The 23620-nt window shown below is 42.4% G+C and overlaps 1 protein-coding gene across 1 annotated transcript; it reads left to right on the top strand.

Moving 5' to 3' along the window:
• The first annotated feature begins 2162 nt into the window (after positions 1–2162).
• On the top strand, positions 2163–12206 carry RDM1 (RAD52 motif containing 1). The gene is made up of 7 exons (XM_063300509.1): positions 2163–2308; positions 5301–5480; positions 7067–7189; positions 8305–8470; positions 9546–9635; positions 10904–10992; positions 11856–12206. Exons 1-7 carry the CDS (start codon positions 2225–2227, stop codon positions 11934–11936), a joined length of 813 nt encoding a protein of 270 aa, XP_063156579.1. The 5' UTR covers positions 2163–2224; the 3' UTR covers positions 11937–12206.
• The last annotated feature ends 11414 nt before the right edge of the window (positions 12207–23620 follow it).

Below are 23620 nucleotides of genomic sequence, written 5' to 3'. Positions count from 1 at the left end.
TATATGTAGTTTAAAACTCAGATGCACATCTAAAACAAAACCCCTAAGATGTAGTGGCATCAATGAGGCAAAACCATATTTATACAGGACAAACAATCACAATTAGTTTAGCTACCTAACTCTGTCAAATGTACATTTCATTTCTTGAATAAGCCACAACTAGCTAAATTTAGACTGCATGTTGCGTGAACTCTGTCATGTCATTTGTAATCCACAGGGCTGATGAACCCAGTCAACCATGGCTTATTCCATAAACAGCTAACCATAGCTCAGCATACTGTGTAAACTCAGCAGAAACATAAAGTCCTCTAGTCTTTTAATTAAGTTTGTGAGTTGCCCTAAACTGTGTTGTTGAACAAATTAGAGTTGGCTTGTGTACAAAGAGCTAACTGATTTACAAACCCCAATGAGTTGACTCACAACGAATGGATGGCTTAGCCAGATGCTGGAATCCATAGCTGAGTATTCTTTAAAGCATTTCAGAGCTGATGCGTGTAGATAGGATAAGAAATATCCTACAATATATCAATCGACATATAGGATAAGAAAGTAAAGTCACATATTGTGAGAGAAGAGCAGCACCCAAGCAGAAAAAGGAAATGCCTTCCTAACACAACTAAAGCAAACCCAGCCATTCGGTAGCATTTGTACATAACGTTTCTGATTTCGTTCTAAGTAAACACAAACGAGGACTTCAGGAAATATCCTTCCTGTAAAAAGTATTTTTCTCCCTTCATCCTTGCTGTACTTTGCTTCCAAATTATTGAAGAAAATGCATTCTGGTGTTACCTGGAATTGTTAGGCTTCATTATTAGCTTTTAAGGAAAGGTGATATTGACATTTCTAACATGGCAGTCTAGGCCTCGTTTTTAACTTTAGGAAAACATTTTTTCTTGTGGGCCAAGGCCATTTCTTCTGGTATGTGATAACTTGCCTCTTCAGCAACTACAATAGGGAGACGTATTCTGAAAGTCCTTGAATACACTTGCAAGTTTTAAAAGATACAAACCCTGCTGGGAAAGGGACTAACTTGTAAATTTGTCATTTGTGGAATGTTATCTGGATTACAGTTTTCTACTGTTCAATTGTCAGATGTAATTAATGTAGGCTGACCATACGTCCCGAACGGGACAGCCTAGTTTTTTTAACATTTCCAGACTGTCCCATCCTTTTAACATAAATGTCAATTTTCTCCCATTTTCTTAAAAACCTTACTTAAAAATTAGAAAGTTCCCGTGAACATGTCAGAATGCAGTCTGACTTTGAGTGGAAGGAGGGGGAGCCCAGCAGAAACGGTGGGAATAAAGCCACAGAGCTCAACCAGCAGGAAACCTAAAAAGAAAAAAACAGGATCAGCTGGTAGGTGGTGATCAAAGGGCGAGCCGATTGGCTCCTGCCTTGAAATGGCAGGAAAAAAAGAACATAAAAGCACAGCCAGAGGAGGAATGGCTTGTTGGGGACAACTGTTCACTAGGCTCTCCAGCCCAGCTTTCCCTTTCACAAACGAAGGAATCCGAAGATTCCCAGCCCAAGAAAACTGGAGATGTTCCTGCCTGCCGACCCAGCCCTGCCCCGTTTTGCCATCCCAATGTTCCGCTTTTAACCCCCCCCGTTTTGCCATCCCAAAATCCCATTTTTGTCTCAAGGAAATATGGTCAGCCAAAATTAATGTCTTTTATTGTTTGATTACTTGGTTTATGATGTATCACATATACTAAATGTACGTATCACTTGTTTCTGCACCCTCTAAAAGGTTTTGACCCCCCCCCCCTTAATAAAGGCTTTTTGCTTTTGCCTGAATTGCTGTGTGATTCCTGTTTTCAGGTAGGCAGAAAGCCACCTTTGCAAAGGTTAAGTTGCTTCTCTCCCAAATTCAGGGAATGAATCTTCAGCTCCACGCTACTGGGAGTGCCTGAGTTTAAAGGCAACGCTGGCACTTGCTGGAAGACCGCACGCCCCAAGCCTACGCCCTCTAACTCTGAAAGCGCGCCAAGTTTAGGAGTGCTTCCTCTTACGTCACACGCATTCATACTCTCCCACCAGCACAGCGTGTTGCTGAAATCTCGGGCTGAATCCCGATACGTCTCAGAACGACTGAAGTCCCCAAATCCATTCCCCTCCTCAATCTGCAAATACGTCGGTGGGCGTTGGACTAAGGGGGAAGGGAGGGGCGGTTTTCCCCACGCGGCGCGCACCGCCTTTTTCCTTAGCGCTCGTCCCTAGCATGGCTGAGATTCTGGAGTTCCGTGTCCCCCCTGGGAACGATCGGACTCTTCTCGTCTTGGGCCTGGAGTCAGATGCGTCGGAGGCAAGTAACGAAGAAGCAGGGGGTGCCTTTTTTTCCAACCCGTTTCCCTCCCCGTGCGTCGACGTCTTTTCAGAGTTTCGGGGCGCTGTTTTAGTCAATTTGCGTATGCCAGCAAAAGCCGCTATTTCTACCTCTCCGTTCATGTTGGGATAGTTACTGCCGAGAAAATTCTTTGAGCCTGTTGGAACCGTGTTTGAAAAATGCAAGCTTCCCGCCTTAAGCGTTGGAGCCGTTCAGCCAGCAACCCTGACTTGTTTACGCGGGAATAGCCAGTGCCGAGGCGGTTATTTGCTGGGTTGCCCCCGTGCGGACAGCGGGAGTGAGGGCGTGTTTTACCATGGCGGCAGCGGGCCTCTTCAAGTGCAGTCCTAGTAAAACTGTACAGTACCTTTTGCGCGAGCACAGAACCTGCTGTTCGTTAAAGCAGTTCGTCTTTTTTCAGGCTTTAATTCATTGAAGTTATGTTATATTATTATATTTTCAAATTTCGTCACTGCCCATCTTGCATGAAGCGACTCTGGGCGGTTTACAATAAACTAAAAATAAATACAAATTAAAATACACTAGAAAACTATACTGCTTAAATACAAATATAGATATAAAAGTATAAAATATAAAATCCAAGATGGTGGTATTAACAGTTCTTAATTTAAATTTGTAAATTCATGGAGCCTCTTTAGGGGGAGCCTCTTTAGGGGCACTACCCACCCCCAGGATTGGCTCCCACCCTTCCTGCCTCAAGTGAGATGGCAGAGCCAGGTTTTTACCCTTTTCCAGAAGGCCAGGAGAGTGGTGTTGCCTTTAAACTCAGGCACCCCGAGTGGCATGGAGCTTGCAAAGGTGGCTTTCTGCCTACCCGAAAACACAAATCACGAAGTATTTCAGGACACAAAGTATTTCAGGCAAAAGCAAAAGCCTTTATTAAGGGGAGTCAAAACCTTTTATAGGGTGCAGAAACAAATGATACATACATCTAGCATATGTGATATGTCATAATGCAGGTAACCAAAACAATAAGGACATTGATTACATATGAGAATTGAACAATAGAAAACATTGCTTCTAGATAACATTCCACAAGTGGCAAATGAATCCCTTTCCCAGCAGGGTTTGTATCTTTTAAAACTTGCAAGTATATTCAAGGACTTCCCGAATACGCTCCCTATTGTTTAGTTGTTGACAAGGCAAGTTAACACATACCAGAAGAAATGGCCTTGGCCCAGAAGAAAAACATCTTTTCCTAAAATTAGAAAACGGGCCTAGACTGCCATGTTAGAAATGCCAATATCACCTTTCCTTAAAAGCTAATAATGAAGCCTAACAATTCCAGTCAACAGTGGGAGCCTGCCTCACTATTACATTACTCTTATAACATATTTAGTTGTGTAAAATTTGCCTAAGCCAATTTTCAAATCATGCAGAGCCCTAGTAGTAATCTTGGAGTCCCTACCACTTCCTATCTAAATTATAGTATATAGGCCTGGATTGTGCAATCAGGCACCTATTTCTGAAACAAGGCAGCATCTTGAGCCAGGCTGACTCATATATTGTGGCTTAAACTTCCATATCATCGCATTCATTTTATTGAAAATAAAAAATAAATTCATAAAACTTAAATTCATTCCAAAAAAGTCAGCCACTGTCCAAAAACAGAGACTTTCATACATGTACAAGGCTTGATTTTTGTTGCAACAGACTAAATGGCTACCTTAAGCATTGGAGTCGTTGCAGCAACCCTGCCTTGTTTACGCACGAATAGCCAATGCCTAGGCAGCATTTTGCTGGGTTGCAGACAGTGGGAATAAGTGGCTCCCAACTGCAGCTCTTTAAAGCAGCTGCATATTTTCCCAGGATTGTGCAGCTGTTCTCTGTAGCTCCAGAGCAGTCGTGTGGCTTGCTTGATATGTGCCCCTTTGCACCTCTTAGCACCTTGCCACTTAATCTGAAGTGCTTGTAGAGCTCTTCCTTTTTAACACCATTTATAACAAAACATTACATTCCTATTAGAAGCAAATAGTGAAAACTGTTGGGAAAATATCCTTAAGGAAGTAGACAGTGCTTGGAAGCAACATTCAAGTTCACCAAACATTGTCCTATGAAAAAAAGATTTCCAGTGGGGCTGTGCAAAGTTTGAGGCAAAAGTGTTTCAGAGTGCACAGGAGTGCTCACCCAGGTAACTCCTGTCTGCAGCTTCAGAACAGTTGTGTGGAAGACTTATTTGATATGTGCCCCTTTCTACCTCTTAATATCTTGCCACTGAATCTGAACTGCTTGTAGAGCACTTGTTTTTAAGCAGTATTCAGGATTTATTTGAGCGGGGGGCATACTAGGATTAATTTTTTTAAGTACAAGGATAAACAGGCTTGTGCCTTGGAACATTTATAGAACACCTTTCCTTCACAACTGAATTATCACACCCACCCCTTCGTTCTTACAGAATGGAAAAGAAGAGCTGTATTTAGCAGGTATGATTTCTAAGAAAGATTTGAGCTGAGTCTCCAGGTTGATGATTGCAGCAGAAAATCTAAACAGCACTTCCTTTCTCTCATGGAATGAACATGGAACACGATCCACCAGGAAAGTTCCTGAAAGAAGCTTAATTGGCATGAGCTAGAGCTGCTTCAGCATGCAGTTGCCTTTTTGCTCATCTGGGATTTGTAGTGTTTCAGCAGGAAGTCTAACAGATTCTGTCCCAGGGATCATATCTGTTTGCCTCTCAGCCCTGCCATCATTACCTACTATGCAAACTTCTCTTCAGCAGCAGCCCAACCTTATCTGATGCTTTAATTCTTTATACTAGCCTTCCCCTAACTGGCCACTCCAGATGTGCTGGGACTGCAACTCCCAGAAATCTCCAGCTAGCACCAGAGCAGATGGTAATTCTAGAGAGTTGCAGTTTCAACACATTCCTCACCAGTTGGCTTTTTCACAAATATTGGCTCATTGTCTTTTCTAATATATTCCTCTGTATGTTTGTCTTTTTTCCCTCCAGCATGCTCTGTATCTTACCTTCTCTGCATTTGGGCTGCTCTATTCTGTAAGACTCTACAGAAATGCTCCAGTTGCTGGGCCTGGCTATCACGCCTTTGTCAAGTTCTACTCTGCCCAAGATGCCAGCAGGGCACAACGTGCTTGTAATCAGAGGTCACTGTTTCAGAATACAGCTCTGAAGGTATGTCACGGCGTAATCTAAGACCATGGAGTTCACAGCTCATACTAAACCATGGTTTGCTTAACAGTGTATTTACACAATGAAATACAATTGACTGCAGTTTACAGACCTCGGTGGCTATGTTCATACAACACTCTATGCTAAAACCTAAGAATCCATACTGTGGCCTAGTGCAATATATGAACCAGATGTTAAAACTGAAAGCCTTACAAAGTAATGAGGTGCTGCCATGGGATAGCTTTCAGTGATTGGAAGCCCGGTTTTATCAAGATCCTGAATAGTTCTTAGCAGATAATCAAGAATAGGGTGCTGGCTTTTTTCCTTGGTAGGCAAGTTGTTTTATCCTTCCAAGGGGTGAAGTGAACTTCCTTTGGAATAAGTGAATGTCAAGGTCACTAAAGATATCCTGTTCTCTGAGGCAAAGAGCAAAAGAGTGTTCCCCCTTGTATTCCATATACAAAGCAACCCCATTAACTGTTGGGTCTTATTTCAGTACTATTGATGGTGTAGAATCCTTTAGCCTTACATGGTTATCTGTGAAGAATTTGATCCTGTTGGTCCTGAAGAAGTGGACAGGATCCTTGAATCTGTAATGTCCACCTGTGTTTTAGATCTGTGCCCTTCATAGTTGGTTAAGGCCTCTCAGAAGGTGGTGTATGGCTAACTCCAAGCAGTGATGAATGCTTCCCTGAGAAGGGAGTGGTTCTGCACTTAAGGAGGCAGTGATCCACCCCTTCCTCAAGAACCAACTGTACTGGGTAATTTTCAGCCTATCTCCAACCTTCCCTTTTTAGGGAAAGTTGTTGAGAAGGTGCTTGTGTTGCAGCTTCAAAGGGCCCTCATTTTAGCAGATTATCTGGATCCCCTTCAGTCAGTTTTCAGACTGAATGCCAGCATGAAGATGGCATTGGTTGCACTTGTTGATGACTTGTGGCAGGCCCAGGATGCAGGTGGTACATCCATCCTGGCCCTCCTTGATCTCTTGGTGGCCTTCAATACCCCTCTTTTTAAAGTCTCTGAAGTTTTCCAGGATGCTGACTTGTAGCCTATAGTCTTTATCGAGGCAGTGCAATTGCAGAATTTGGAAACACATACAGTCTTGCCACTGAAATGGTTAGCTGTCTTGGAATATTAAATGCTACAGCATCCGGATGTGTTGGCTAGAAATACAGTATGTGGGTGGAAGTTCAGCACTTCCGAAGACAACCAGTTCAGGAAAAAGCGTGCTGCACCATTTTACTGCCGTGTCATGGAATGGGGGGTTGTTTTATCAGTACTTATATCGCCAGCAAATATGGTTTTCATTCCCATTCCTTTAAATTTTATTGAAATATAAATGTTAAAATATATTTATGGAAAGCCAAAAAAAAGTCAGATGGTATAAAAATATCACGTCCATCTCTTTTTACCTATTTGTAGAAGAAGACAGGAAGATACAGTACATGTGTGGATTGGTGGTATCTTTCTTTCCTGTTGGGTTCTTAGCAGGACTGAAATTCAACTTCTGATGGCTTGCATTTCCTCTGGGAGAAGAGAGGCCTGCTTCTGTCCACCCCTCTAATGAGATGTGGGTTCTTCTTTTTCAGGTTTGCATTTGTACCAGACAACGGGCACTTACAAAGCAAACGTTAGCTTTGAACAGTTATAAATGCCAGGAATTAGCCAATCACTACCTTGGTTTCAATGGCTGGTCCAGTCGCATCATCACTGTAAGAATGACTTGTGGTTTTCATTTTGTTTCTTATTTTTCTATTCTTTTCATAAGGATGCTAAAACTAAATCTGTTATTCAAATGTCTGGCTGTCCTCCAAAGACAAGAGAAAACATTGCTCAGTAGTTGACCACATGTGGCAAAAGTGGCCCAGAGCTTGCCAGTTGTTGACCACTTGCGTACATTTGCTTACCTCAGTCCAATAACCTCCAGATGTGGCAGATAATTCCCATTTTCCCCATCCATGCTGGCTTAGAGGGTGACATTCTAGTCCAATGCATCTAGAGAACATCAGATTGAGAAATATTCAAGTAAATTGCAGGTGATATTTTGCTATACATGGGGAAGTGTTTTAACTGATTCTTTCTGATATATAATTTAAATTGTTCATTTTCTATTTATAGGACCATGATGTTCCAAGAAGGGCTTTGGGGGGGGAAATTAATTCAGTCAAATCTATTTATGTATTTATATTTCAAATTTTGTCACCACCCATCTCCCTCAAAAGATATATTAGTTGTTGTACTTCTTTTCCTCTGGACATTTATTTTCTTACTTATTGTAACTTACGCCCCCTTGTAAAACTTGAACACTGTCTGAATTTGGCCTAAACATCCATTTCTTTTTTTCTCCCACTTTGGTCATTGCTTCTGTGATGTGAGCCCTGTAGTCATTTTCTCTCCTGAGAAAAGACTCTGAGGAAAGGGAGAGGCCATATTCCCACCTTGTAGTGGATTGGAGGATGCTCAGAAGCTATGCTAAAATCTCTTTTTTGCAATGCCTTCAAAGCCCAGTGAAAGAGGTGGGTTAATACATCCTTCCTCACCTTGAATTCCAGAAGACAGGGAAGCAGTCTCCCACTTGTTCCAGCTGCTTCCAATCAGTTCCAGACTCTGTCTCGATGTGAGAGACCAGGTGCTGCTTTTTCCCTGAGTGTAGGGACTGCCAGGGGTACAAGGCAAAGCAAGAACTGCACCCATGGTGCAGAACACTGGCTGACAGAATGCAAACTATGTGCCATGGAATTAAGGGAAGGGGAATGAAGAAGAATTCACCTACAATGGATAAAGGCATGGACTCTTGCTTTCCCTTTCTGTATATTACTTGGAACAGCTGCAGAATATACCTGGCTTTGAAGATGATGAGAAAGAAGAAGGGGGAATTTTGCCCAGGCACCATCATTCAAAGTATCTGTGCGTACAAGAATTAAGCATCCCCCATTATGGGATTTGTACCAGAGGGATTGGTGTGGCTAAACTTCATGTAAACCCCAGTCAAGGTAATGTGGGAATGGAGAATGTAGGGGAGGCTGGAGTGAAGTACCCAAAGCAGTATAAAAGTAGTACTACTACTTACAGTGCAGTCAGAAATAGAGTTGTTCTCTGCTTGGATGGGGTTTTGCCCACCCAATAAAGAATCACATTTGGGATGATTCTTGATCAAGGACTGTTAAGAAATGGGTAGCTCTGGTTACAAGGACTTCAATGACAGGATAGTTCTCTAGAGTAGCCTCCCTCAGCCTGGTATCCCCCAGCGATTGGCTGAGGTCAATCGCTGGGGGATGATTGCCTGAGGTCCCATGTAGCAAGCTGTTAGGAATTCTAGGAGTTGTAGAACATTGGAGGCACTGGAGAAGGTGAGGTTAGATCTAACCTGATTGAAGAAAGCTTGATTGTAGATAGATAGAAATGTGCTCCATTATATTTATTCTGCACTTCCTCTGAGGAGCTCAAAGTAGTTCCCACAATTAAAAAACCAGGAGATTGTGAGTTCTAGTCCTCTCTTAGGCATAAAAGCCAGCTAAATGACTTTGGGCTAGTCATTCTCTCTCAGCCCAACCCACCTCACGTTGTTGTGGGGAAAATAGGAGGTGGGAGCATTACATACAGCACCTTGATGAGACATAATTACCATCATCATTATCCTTACAATATTGGAAGTAGGTTAAACTAAGGTGATGACTGACCTAAAGTCTCTTGATTAAGATCACACATTGCACTATTCAACAAGCCATGATAAAGGCTTAGTTTGGCATAATGTGCAAACTCAGTCATTGAGTGTCATAGCCACATAGGACTTGATTTCAGCTCCAGGCTTCAGCTCATGATTAAATCCACTACACTGGTAAAAGGCTGCTAAGCCAGTGTTTTGCCACACAAAATGACTAGCGTAAATGAAATTATTAGTAGACCAATTTTTATTAACCTTATTTATTTCCATATGTCAAATAAAGCTCTTTAGATGTTAAAATTTGAATTAAATCTGAACTGGCTATTGGTTCAAAAATGTTCAGCAGTGCCTGTGCTGCCAATAGATCTTGAACTAATCTGTTACTTTGGATTTCTGTCTTTCAGAGTTTCTCGTGGCCACCTGCAATGCTCAGAAGCTTGCAGTGCAACAGGCACTTTCAGATGCATTTCAGAAAGTACTCTTCATAATCCTAGGCAAGGCCATCATCCTTTCAATTTCTTCTTCCATGGCACTTCCATCCATTTCCCATCCAAAGAAATGATTGAATATTTGTGTAAATAAATACCAGGCATACCAAACTATTTGTTGGCACTAGATCAGATTTTCATTTTTTTTTTCAATTTGGCTGGTTTGAAATCTTAGCCCACACTTGGCTGGATTTATACTCTGCACTAAGCCTTTGTTTGTAGCTTCACATACTACAGGAACTCAATTTGGCTTATTCAATAACTAATGGTTATATGAACTATGGCTTAGTGTACTTTCTGATCCTTTTGTCAGTTTGAACAACAACAGGTTGCAAGTAAGTAAAAACAGAAGTGCATTCCCATGAAGTGTTCCTGAAAGCCTTGCTGAAATAAGAAAGAGAACCAAGAATGTGCAAAGCCAAGGCTCGTTGTATTCATACTTATCATGCTAAATCACAGTGAAGCAGTCTGACTGCTTTTACACACACATTCTCTAAAACCTCTTTCCTCTGCCTCAGATTGTTCATATCACCTAATCTAGCCCTTTCAACCTGGTGCCCTCCAGATGAGTTGGACCCCAGCTTCTATTATTCCAGTTAGCCATTGGCCAGCTGGAGGGTCCAAGTTGAGAAGTCTGACCTGATATATTCTTCTCGTGATCACATCATTTATCTGCTCTGTACTGACTTTTTCTTTCCAATGTATTCAGTCTCGTGCTTCCACGTACCCTCTGTGCCGCCTTGTCTTTCTATTTACCCTTACAGAGACTTTGTTTTTCTTACCATCAATAACCATAAAATGACTTCCTCCATTCCCTGGCTCTTCCCTTTCTCCCATGTTTCCTGCATCACTGGAACTCCTGAACTTCACCTGGTTCATTTTGTTGGTATATTTATATTGCTGATACTCATATTGAGAGTGGTATTTTCCAACTGATCTTTCATCAAATGTGCCATTTCTGGGGAACTTTACTGTTGATTGTTACTGAGGACAACTTTAGCCATAACTCAGGCAATTCTGTCCACAGATCTCCCATATCACATCTAAACTGAATTTAAATCTTATCTTTAGCCACAGTATAAACTGATTGTATAGATTATAAACACTCTACAGCACTTAGAAAAAAAAATAAACAGTGCTGTTAATTTTAGTTCAAAAATCCTAAATTGAAAATCTATAAAATCGTAAATAAGTTTCAGAAATGTTTCAGAATACTTTATATGTTTATGGTTGATTTGTTCACAGTTGGCCTTATTTTTGATTGCTTGTTTCAGAGAATGGAAAGTTGGCAGTAGAGCACAGCTCTCCTGAGAAAGACCCCATTGACTGTTTACCAGAAGAGGAACTTGGGGGTCTCATTCAGGTGAACAGAAGCCTTTTCTAAATGCATTTGCGTACCCTCAGGTTGCTTTGAATTAGCATCCTCAGCTCTTGGGCATCATAGTGTATAGAAGGTGGAAGGAATGAATAGAAGTAATTATCCCTCACAAGCATTTTAGATCATAGAATGCAATTGTTGCTGGGATAGTTATATCAGTATATCAGACTTGGACCAAATACTGATGGGAGACAGATGGGCTGGAAGCCAGAGGTGCTACAGTGCGTAACAGGTCACTCATCTGAAGGAAATCAACCTTTCTTAGCAGCTCAGGTTGGCCCTCCAGCACTGCTGACTTCCCAGGATTGAAGACTGAAAGATTGTAAGTAGTGAATTCTTGGGAAGGATTGCCTCTAGTTTAATCACCATCCCTAGAGGCATAGGATGCCGGCGTCTCATATATAGGCTTCCCTCTTCAACCCCTATTGCACTGAATAGGTCAGCATAAAAGGAAGCGTTTCTCAGTGAAATAACTACCTTTTGCAGATCATTTTCTAAGGATTCCAAGAAATCCATTGGCACGTGCAGTCTTTGAAATGTTCTTTGGCTACCTCTTGCGCACAGGGTCTGTATACATTTCAAATAGTGAGGATATGGCAAAGCTGTAGAATGTATGCATCTCTGACAAACTGTGATTACAAGAGGGAAAGACAGTTGTTGGGAAGAAGAATGAGATTGTATATGGGAGAAGCCCATTCTAAGCAATTTGTTCTGTGCTTCTATAAAACTATGCATAGAATACCCAATACAGAGATTGGAATTTTTCAAATTGTATTCAAAATCTGAGATTCGAAGAACCCAGCCTGTGCAAAATAATTGTCAAGATGTTCCTTCCCCTCTACTCCCAGGTGACCGAATTGTCACTTTCACAGCTGAAATCTGAAGGAGAAGAGGAGATCTTGTGTGATTTTAACATGGATGGAGAATAGCAGATGATTGACACAGATTCTGTTTTCTTCTCACTAATCTGGAAGTGTATCCTGTTCCCTCCTAAGCACATTATCCAGCCTGGAAGTTGGTTCTCCTTGTTTTTGGAGCATTTGGGTGATGAGGCTACCAAGTGAAAACTACCAGTCAGAAGATAGCACTCTTCCAAGAAAATTCTAATTGCCTATTTATGGTTAGTGATGATTAGAAAGGCAGAATTATTTTTCTGATTTTTATATTTTTCTAATAAATGACTTACTAATAGAAAAGGATTGGTTGGCTCCTTTTATCTTTTTTCAAAGGCAGCAAGTGTTTTCAATAAAATGGTATCAGCTTTCTATCAAATATACCCAAGAGGATGATTATTGCCCCCCCCATCACCAAATAATTATTTGAGAATTGAGGGAGCAGGCTGGTAAGAATAGAAGAAACAGTTGAAAAGAAGAAGCAAGAGGTGCAAATGCTGGCCAATACTCTTGAAAAGTATGGATGCCCTTGAAGATTAGGCTTGGTAAGGTCAGTTTGGTGAAATTCCCTCTTTTCTAACATCTTTTCTCCCTTTCCTTTCCCTTTCCAGTTACCTTTTTCTTTCCCCTACCCACTATCCAGTTTTTCCTCCACCTTTCTCTCCAGTGCAGCTGCTGCTATTCCTCGCCCCATCCCGCCCAGTTGTCCTCTTTTTTTTTCTTTTTTTGTCAGAAGTAAGGAAGAAATGTGTGGGAATGTATTGGTTTGAGTGCATTGGTCGCACTTATGGATGATCTCTGGCAGGAGCGGGATGGAGGAAGAGCATCCATCCTGGCTCTCTTGGACCTCTCAGCGGCTTTCGATACCATCGACCATGGTATCCTTCTGGGGTGGCTCAGGGGGTTAGGGGTGGGCAGTGTAGTTTTGCACTGGTTCACCTCCTTCCTCCAGGGCCGTTCCCAATCGGTAGTGACAGGAGAGGAGAGATCCGGCCCTCGACCCCTCCATTGTGGGGTGCCGCAGGGTCCGGTACTCTCTCCTCTCCTATTTAACATCTACATGAAACTGCTGGGTGAGATCATCCATCACCATGGGATGAGGTATCACCAATATGCTGATGATACCCAGTTATATATCTCCATCCCGGGTGAAGTAAGTGATGCGGTCTCCACCCTTTCCAGGTGTCGGGGGGCTGTGGGGGCCTGGATGGGGAACAACAGGCTTCAACTGAACCCTGGTAAGACAGAGTGGCTGTGGATTGATGGCTCCTTGGGTTCCAGGAAGTTGTCATCTTTGGTTCTGGGTGGGGTGGCACTGCCCCATTCGGAACCAGTGCGGAACCTGGGGATCCTCCTGGACTCGCGACTCCTGCTCGAAGAGCAGGTGGCAGTCGCGGCCAGGAGGGCCTTTGCACATCTTTGGGTGGTGCGCCAGCTACGCCCATTCCTGGACCAAGATGCCCTCCAAACAGTCACTCATGCCCTTGTCATCTCCCATATACACTACTGCAACGCGCTCTACATGGGGCTACCCTTGAAAGTACTTGGAAGCTTCAGCTGGTCCAGAAGGCGGCTGCGCAGACAGTTATCGGGGCTGTAAAATCAGCCCATGTGACACCACTGTTATGCGAGCTGCATTGGGTACCAGTTTGCTTCCAGGTCCAATTCAAGGTGTTTGTTATCACCTTTAAAGCCCTACATGGCATGGGACCAGGGTACCTGAGGGACCTGTTTGGTATATTGTTTTCTGCTACAGATAAAGGTTACTATGGTAACTAATCATTTTGGGGTGAAGAGGTTGAATTTAATTGTTCTCTTTTCAGGTGTTAATAGTTGTATAGCCTGAAGCGAGGGCAGTTTGATTCTTTCAGTTCCTTCTCTTTAGGCTTGTAGAGAATATGCAGCTGAGGGAGAAATCTCTCCTCTCTGAGAGCCTGTGAAAATGCAAAGCCTGTAAATATGTTTTTGTGCTTTTCTGTAAATAAATTTATTTTTATAGAAATGCCTGGTGTGTGACTTTTCTGATCTCTCCTGGGCTAAAGGCTTTCTAGCACTCTGCCAAGAGGTTATGGGCCCAGTAAGCAGCCCAGTAAACCCCAGAGAGAATAGAGAGATCAGCTCCACACCTCATGCACAATTTAAAGGCAGGTAGCAAAGACCTGTGAAGATTTTCTTTGGAGCCACCTGGAGATTTTCCAGCAACTGCCGGTCTACAGGACAAAGAAGCCAGCTGAGGTAACTTGCAAAAGAAGGAAGAAGCCATGGCTACCTCCCAGCCCTCAGCGATGCCTCTGGAGCGCCTATCAGAGACCAACTATTTGAATTGGGCCCTGAAGATGGAGATGTATCTTCGCAGAGAGAATCTTTGGCTGCCAATTGGTGAGCAAACCCCCCCAAATCCCAGTGCTGAATGGCTTAGACAGGATGAGCGGGCTAGAGCCACCATTATCCTGGGAGTTGAGGACAATCAGCTAGTCCACGTGCGAGGCATGCAGTCTGCAAAGCAACTTTGGGATGCTTTGAGAGACTTGTATGTAAAGGCAACATCAGGGAGTAAAGTTACCCTGACAAAAAAGTTGTACAAAGCCTACCTTGCAGAAGGAGATAGCCTTCCTGAGCACCTGCATCATATTCAGCAGCTGTTTGTTGAGTTGCAGGAGAGAGGAATGGAATTTACACCTCTCACAAAATCCTATATCCTCCTGTCCTCACTGAATGTAATGTGGGACACGCTGATTTGTGAGGCTATGCCTGAAGCAGACCTCACCCCATCATATGTTACACAGCGCTTACTCGCTGAATGGGAGAAGAGAGAGGAAAGATCCCCCCCCCATCTCTTCTGGAAAGCTGCAGTACCAGAAATCAAGGAAAAAGAAGGGAAAGGAAGCTGAGGCCACAGCGCTAGCCAGCCAGCAATGCTTCACCTGTGGTTCAGCTGGACATTTGCAGAAAGACTGTGCCTTGAGACCCAAGAGTAGAAAGACAGAGAAGAAGAACACAAGGGCAACACAGAAGAAGGCTCTTCAGACAACCCAGATTGCACAGGTTGCTGAGAAGGGTAATTCTGATGTACGGGTGTTAGATTCTGGGGCCAGTTGTCATTTATGTAATTGTAAAAGCTCTTTTGTGTCACTGTCTAAAACTGAAAGACAAAGTGTATCTTTGGCTGATGGGTCTGTGACCAAAATTATGGGACAAGGTGACTTGTATTTATCCTGCTTAGGAGAAACTGTAAAAGGTGTGTTGTATGTGCCAAATTTACAATCAAACCTTTTATCTGTGGCACAATTGGCTGCAACAGGGTATATCATAACATTTAAGAAAAATGGTTGTGAGATACGAAAAAATGGGAAATTGTGTGCTACTGGTATGTTAAAAGACTCCTTGTACATTGTGCAAACTGCAAGGAAGCCAAGTTGCAAGGCTGCAGTTGGTAACACTCCATATCATGACCAATGTGTACACCTGATGCATAGAAGATTTGGTCATGCTAATTTCAAGTATATAGCACAAATGCCACAGCTGTGTGCTGACCTAAAGATAAAACCCTGTGACAAATACTTAGATTGTGTAGTTTGCAAAGAATGCAAAACACTGAAAGCTTCTGTGAGTAAGCACAGTGACAGAGTTACTAGACCTTTGAAAATTGTACACTCTGACATTATTGGTTCTTTTGCTCCAAGTTTTGGACAAGCAAGGTATGCAATGACCATCATTGATGATTTCTCAAGATACACATTTATCTACATCTTAAAACATAAAGACGAGGCATTTGAGAAATTTAAAAGTTTTGTGACATGGGCAAATGGAAAATTCCCTAGGCCTGTATCTGCACTCCAGTGTGATAGAGGAGAGTACCTTTCTCACAAATTCAAAAGGTTCCTAGCAGAAAAGGGGATAGAACAAATTCTTTCTAACCCTTACACCCCTCAGCAAAATGGTGTTGCTGAAAGAAAGGGCAGAACCTTGCAAAATGCGATGGAATGCATGCTTAAGGATTCACATTTATCTTTTAAGTATTGGGCAGAATCAATATCTACTGCCTATTATGTACAAAGCAGATTGTATAACTCTGTGATTCAGGACACTCCATTCCATTTGTTTTATGGTGTGAAACCAAAGGTAAACCATCTTAGAGTGTTTGGTAGCACTGCTTGGGTTCATATTCCAAAACAACAGAGAAGGAAAGGAGGCCCCACAACAAAGAAAGCCATCTTTGTTGGCTATGAACACAGCCAAAGGAGCTACAGGTTCATAATGGGAGAGAAAATAATAATTAGCAAAAGCGCTTCTTTTGCTGAACAAAACTGGGGGAGATTAAATTCTAGCTCTCCAGTTGATCTGACCACCACAAGAGAACAGCAAGGACTTGCTGATAGTGATCTTTTGTCTGATGAGAACATTAAACCAGAAAAGCAAACTGAAGGTCTGTCTGATGAGACAGCTGCTTCTCAGGAAAGTGATAGGAGTCAAAATTTAAGCCCTGTATTACCTCGCAGATCTCAGAGGAGTAATAAAGGTGTTCCTCCATCATGTTTTCAGGCTGAAACAGTAAAGGCTTTTCACCTATTCACTGAACCTGAGTCCTTAGAACAAGTGAATGCTTTACCACCTGAGATTGCACAAAATTGGCATTCTGCCATGCAACAGGAGTTAGCATCCTTGAAAGCAAATAAAACATGGAAACTGGTAAATCTACCTCCCAATGAACGCTGTTTAGGTTGCATGTGGGTTTTCAAACTGAAAAGGGATGCTGATGGCAAAATCCAAAAATATAAAGCAAGGTTGGTTGCAAAAGGGTTCACTCAAAGGAAAGATTTAGACTTTGACAAGACTTTTGCACCAGTTACTAAAGGTGAATCGATTAGATTACTGTTAAAAATTGCTGCACTCAAAGGAATGTCAGTTCACCACTATGACATTCAAACTGCATTTCTCTATGGTGATTTAGACCACAAATTATACATGCAGCAACCCCCTGGCTATGAAAAAGGGGAGAATCTAGTCTGTGAACTGCAGAAGTCAATCTATGGGTTAAAACAAGCTGCTAGATCCTGGAACCAAAAATTAGATGAAAAACTGCAGAATTTTGGTTTTGAAAAAAGGAAAAGCAGATCCATGTATATATATGAAGAAAGGCAAACAAGGCTGTATGTAACTGTGCATTTATGTTGATGATTTGCTGCTGTTCACATCAACAGAAAAACAAAGGCTTGATTTTGAAGCCTGCATGAAAAGCCATTTCACAATAAAAAGCCTTGGAACAGTAACAAATTACCTAGGCTTGGAAATACACAGGAAGAAGGATGGTAGCTTTCTGTTAAGCCAAAGGGGAGATAATGTTACAATATTGTGAATGGAAAGACATACAAAGTTGACAAAGAAAATTGGTTTGTGTCTCATTCTGTAGCATAAAAAGGGGAGTGTTTGGTATATTGTTTTCTGCTACAGATTAAGGTTACTATGGTAACTAATCATTTTGGCCGGGTGAAGAGGTTGAATTTAATTGTTCTCTTTTCAGGTGTTAATAGTTGTATAGCCTGAAGCAAGGGCAGTTTGATTGTTTCAGTTCTTTCTCTTTAGGCTTGTAGAGAATATGCAGCTGAGGGAGAAATCTCTCCTCTCAGAGAGCCTGTGAAAATGCAAAGCCTGCAAATATGTTTTTGTGCATTTCTGTAAATAAATTTATTTTTATAGAAATGCCTGGTGTGTGACTTTTCTGATCTCTCCTGGGCCAAATGCTTTCTAGCACTCTGCCAACAGGACCGTCTGGTCCCCATAACATCGACCTGTCCCACCCAGTCAGGCAGGGAGGGCATGCTACGGAACCCATCAGCAAAGGAATTTCATCTAGCGGGGTCCAGGAGGCGGGCCTTCTCTGCAGTGGCGCCCACCCTTTGGAACATCTTGCCCCTGAAGTTGAGACAGGTTTCCTCGCTTTCGGACTTCCCGAAGAAACTTAAGACCTGGTTCTGCCACCTTGCTTGGGAGCGGCAGAGTGATAGCTCCACCTCGGGATGGCTGGCGCCATAGGACCTCTTAGTGATTGTGTTCCATCTCCACTTGGATTTTACATTTGTTTTAATGTATATTTTAATGGTAATTTTTACGTGGTTATGTTTTTAGTGCTATTTATTGTAAACCGCCCAGAGTCCCCCATTGGGGGAGATGGGTGGTGATATAAGATCAATAAATAAATAAATAAATGTTAGGTTCTGTCAATGGCAACCCACCCCAGTATTCTTGCCGTGAAAACTAAATGGATCAGTACAACCAGAGATATGTCGGTATACCATCGGAAGATGAGACCCCCAGGTCAGAAGATGGTCAAAATGCTACTGGGGAGGAACAGAGGATGAGTTCAACTAGCCCCAGACGTGATGATGCAGCTAGCTCAAAGCCGAAAGGACAGCTAGCGGCCGACGGTGCTGGTGGTGAACGGCGAATCCGATGTTCTAAGGATCAACACACCATTGGAACCTGGAATGTAAGATCTATGAGCCAGGGCAAATTGGATGTGGTTATTGGTGAGATCTCCAGATTAAAGATAGACATTTTGGGCGTCAGTGAACTGAAATGGACTGGAATGGGCCACTTCACATCAAATGACCACCAGATCTACTACTGTGGACAAGAGGACTACAGAAGAAATGGAGTAGTGTTCATAATTAATAGTAAAGTGGCTAAAGCAGTGCTTGGATACGATCCAAAAAACGATAGAATGATCTCAATTCGAATTCAGGGCAAGCTATCTGAAATCACAGTGATCCAAATATACGCCCCAACCACAGATGCTGAAGAAGCTGAAGTGGATCAGTTCTATGAGGATCTGCAGCTCCTACTGGACAACACGCCTAAAAGAGATGTTATTTTCATCACAGGAGACTGGAATGCTAAGGTGGGCAGTCAAATGACACCTGGAATTACAGGTAAGCATGGCCTGAGAGAACAAAACAAAGCAGGACATAGGCTGATAGAATTTTGCCAAGACAACTCACTCTGCATAACAAACACTCTCTTCCAACAACCTAAGAGACGGCTTTATACATGGACTTCACCAGATGGACAACACCGAAATCAGATTGACTACATCCTTTGCAGCCAAAGGTGGCGGACATCTATACAGTCGGTAAAAACAAGACCTGGAGCTGACTGTAGTTCAGATCACGAACTTCTTATTGCACAATTTAGGATCAGACTAAAGAGATTAGGGAAGACCCACAGATCAGCTAGATATGAGCTCACTAATATTCCTAAGGAATATGCAGTGGAGGTGAAGAATAGATTTAAGGGACTGGACTTAGTAGATAGGGTCCTGGAAGAACTATGGACAGAAGTTCGCAACATTGTCCAGGAGGCGGCAACAAAATACATCCCAAAGAAAGAGAAAACCAAGAAGGCAAAATGGCTGTCTGCTGAGACACCAGAAGTAGCCCAAGAAAGAAGGAAAGCAAAAGGCAACAGTGATAGGGGGAGATATGCCCAATTAAATGCAAAATTCCAGAGGTTAGCCAGAAGAGATAAGGAATTATTTTTAAACAAGCAATGCACAGAAGTGGAAGAAGACAACAGAATAGGAAGGACAAGAGACCTCTTCCAGGAAATTAGAAACATTGGAGGTAAATTCCAGGCCAAAATGGGTATGATCAAAAACAAAGATGGCAAGGACCTAACAGAAGAAGAAGAGATCAAGAAAAGGTGGCAAGAATATACAGAAGACCTGTATAGGAAGGATAACAATATCGGGGATAGCTTTGACGGTGTGGTCAGTGAGCTAGAGCCAGACATCCTGAAGAGTGAGGTTGAATGGGCCTTAAGAAGCATTGCTAATAACAAGGCAGCAGGAGACGACGGTATCCCAGCTGAACTGTTCAAAATCTTGCAAGATGATGCTGTCAAGGTAATGCATGCTCTATGCCAGCAACTTTGGAAAACACAAGAATGGCCATCAGACTGGAAAAAAATCAACTTACATCCCCATACCAAAAAAGGGAAACACTAAAGAATGTCCAAACTATCAAACAGTGGCACTCATTTCACATGCCAGTAAGGTAATGCTCAAGATCCTACAAGGTAGACTTCAGCAATTCATGGAGCGAGAATTGCCAGATGTACAAGCTGGGTTTAGAAAAGGCAGAGGAACTAGGCACCAAATTGCCAATATCCGCTGGATAATGGAAAAAGCCAGGGAGTTTCAGAAAAACATCTATTTCTGTTTTATTGACTATTCTAATGCCTTTGACTGTGTGGACCATAACAAATTGTGGCAAGTTCTTAGCAGTATGGGGATACCAAGTCATCTTGTCTGCCTCCTGAAGAATCTGTATAATGACCAAGTAGCAACAGTAAGAACAGACCACGGAACAACGGACTGGTTTAAGATTGGGAAAGGAGTATAGCCGGGCTGTATACTCTCACCCTACCTATTCAACTTGTACGCAGAACACATCATGCGACATGCTGGGCTTGAGGAATCCAAGGTTGGAGTTAAAATTGCTGGAAGAAACATTAACAGTGTCAGATATGCAGATGATACCACTTTGATGGCTGAAAGCAAAGAGGAATTGAGGAGCCTTATGATGAAGGTGAAAGAAGAAAGTGCAAAAGCTGGCTTGCAGCTAAACCTCAAAAAAACCAAGATTATGGCAACCAGCTTGATTGATAACTGGCAAATAGAGGGAGAAAACGTAGAGGCAGTGAAAGACTTTGTATTTCTAGGTGCAAAGATTACTGCAGATGCTGACTGCAGTCAGGAAATCAGAAGATGCTTAATCCTTGGGAGAAGAGCAATGACAAATCTCGATAAAATAGTTAAGAGCAGAGACATCACACTGACAACAAAGTTCCGCATAGTTAAAGCAATGGTGTTCCCCGTAGTAACATATGGCTGCGAGAGCTGGACCATAAGGAAGGCTGAGCGAAGGAAGATAGATCCTTTGGAGCTGTGGTGTTGGAGGAAAATTCTGAGAGTGCCTTGGACTGCAAGAAGATCAAACCAGTCCATCCTCCAGGAAATAAAGCCAGACTGCTCACTTGAGGAAGGCAAAACTGAAATCCTTTGGCCACATAATGAGAAGACAGGACACCCTGGAGAAGATGCTGATGCTAGGGAGAGTGGAAGGCAATAGGAAGAGGGGCCGACCAAGGGCAAGATGGATAGATGATATTCTAGAGGTGACGGATTCGTACTTAGGGGAGCTGGGGGTGTTGACTGACAGAAAGCTCTGCGTGGGCTGGTCCATGAAGTCATGAAGAGTCGGAAGCGACTAAACGAATAAACAACAAAAAAAGGGTTGACAATAGCAATATCCTTCTGAGTGCCTTTTACTGCAAGTGACCAGCAGAGCAGCTGTCTTCTAGTTGAGTATTCTTTTAAACTTCTGAGACCCAGCACTAAACACAGGTCATTATCATTACCTGCATTTGGATGGCTTGGTCAGTTGAAAGAAACCATGATTCAAGCCTACCATTTAAAGCACCAAGAAAAATGGTCCACAAATTTAAACAACCTGATGTAAGAAATGCAGTCTGTGACAAATCAAGCATTTAATTTTTTAAAAGTCTATTAACTTTGAACAATTTAAATACATACATACATATATATATACACAGAGAGAGAGAGAGAGACGAATAAACAAGTTCTGTCAGCTTGTGTTTCTGTAAGTGAGAGAGAATGGTTTCATATACAGAGAATGGTCAATGGATATAGATAGGGATCAGTCAGTGTTATAAATGGGGCATCTTATTTTACAGACAAGTAATTTAAATTGATTATTAAATAAACATTTATTTTTGTGCTGGCTCTTTTCTTCAAGGGTGGATTCTGGGAGGGGCCTGTGTATCAACAGTAGCCACAGCAAACCACTGTACCGAAATAATAAGTATGTGATAATCTAATCATGCAAAAGCCACCTGCAATGATGTACTTGTGTTAGGACATCTGACACAAGTATGTATGCCATGGCACTTAATGCACATGCCACCATTTGTCCCTTATTCCCCCACAGACATCTATAGTGTTTATCACATCCAAGTGTAACAAATGTGAAGCCAGGAGGCACTGCTTTTCAGTTCACTGGTTCTTTGGAAGAGTCTTCCTGTGGAGATCAGGCTGATATCTTCCTTGATTGCATTCAGGCAGATGTTAAAGACCAAGTTGTTCTGGAGAGTATTCTAACTCATTTGGGGTCATTTTTTTGTTGGTGGTGCTTTTTTTTTCTTGAGTTGCCATTTTTTGTATTCTCAAGATGGTTTTATGTTTTTAGATTTATCATGGATGTTGTAAATTGTACCACTGATGTGATCATGTAAGCCACCAAGAGTTGAACTGGTTGCAGTGGGATACAAATGCAATAAATAAATTTGCTGGGGAAGAAGAAAGCTGACTATTGCACAGGGAGTTTCTGTTTATAATTTATTTCTATCTACTCTTCCTTCTGAGGAAGATTATCTTAAATTGAGGATCATCATCTTTTGCGGTAAATATTATGTTTTACTTATTTATTTTCTATCCCGCCTTTTATTACTTTTATAAATAATTCAAGGTGGTGAACATACCTAATACGCCTTCCTCCTCCTATTTTCCCCACAACAACCCTCTGAGGTGAGTTGGGCTGAGGGAGAGTGACTGGCCCAAGGTCACCCAGCCATACATTGTAAATGACATTGAATGGATAGGTGCACTACCCTAAGCCATAATCAGATGACTGGTTCTTTATATGGCTTTCCAGCACTACCCTCCTTCCTCTACCCCTTAACCCCTCAAACACATTTTTCTAGCCGTAAGTAATTTGCATTAACATGTTTTAGTAGCTGGAGAGTGATAGCCAGGCCTTACAATCTGATTTTCCAGTTGAAATATATGGCATTCCCCACTATGGCTCTGATTGACCCATACAATCCAAAACATAGGAGAATGTCTGAGAGATCTCATGAAATCAACCCATTAGCTATAAAAAAGGCCACTACCTATATTGTTGCCATGGTTCTGGCAATTCTATGATGCCAGGAATCATGGTAAAATGATGTCACAACCAAACGGAACCCTTGGAATGCACACTCACAGAGGCTTACTGTGAAAAGGCTAAAAGATCAGGGAACCCAGACATGGGGTGGTGATGTGGTGGCCTTCACCAGCCTCACTAGTGCAGCCTCCATATGGAGAGGCATGTGGATGTGGTTGCTTGGTAACCGCATGGAGTCACCTCCAGTGTTGGCTGCCATTTTCCAAGGCATCCTTTACTGGGGTCAAATGAGCAAGAGGGGAGCAGGGCCTGGAATCCGCTCTGTAGCATGGGACGTGTCGCCACCTCTGCTACCCATCTTTTCTTCCTTGGGATCCTATTGGTGTCTCTTAAGAGGTTGGACGCAGCCATAGAGCCTTGCCCAGCCTTGTGCCATTGTACCTTAGAAATCCTCAACTGCAGCAGGACCACCAATCCTCCTGGTCTCCACCACGTGCCTATTCCAGAGCCATTTGGTCATCCCTATGTTTTCATCTTATTGTGAGTATTTAACTCTTGGAGGTAGCCACCCTACTCCCATAACTGGAAGGGGAAGGCCACTTTAAGGGAGGGGCTTTTGTTATCAGTGGGAGGAAGACGGGACATAACATCCCCAGGCACAGTAAGCATGTAGGTAGAAAGTTGTGCATCTTACGTGTAGGCCTTATTCATAATGTTTTGGCACAACGTGGCTTGATTTGTTTTGTTTTGGTAGCA

This window comes from Candoia aspera, chromosome 4, assembly GCF_035149785.1.
Source record: "Candoia aspera isolate rCanAsp1 chromosome 4, rCanAsp1.hap2, whole genome shotgun sequence".
Lineage (NCBI taxonomy): Eukaryota > Metazoa > Chordata > Lepidosauria > Squamata > Boidae > Candoia > Candoia aspera.
This window is presented reverse-complemented; position numbering and strand designations above follow the sequence as displayed.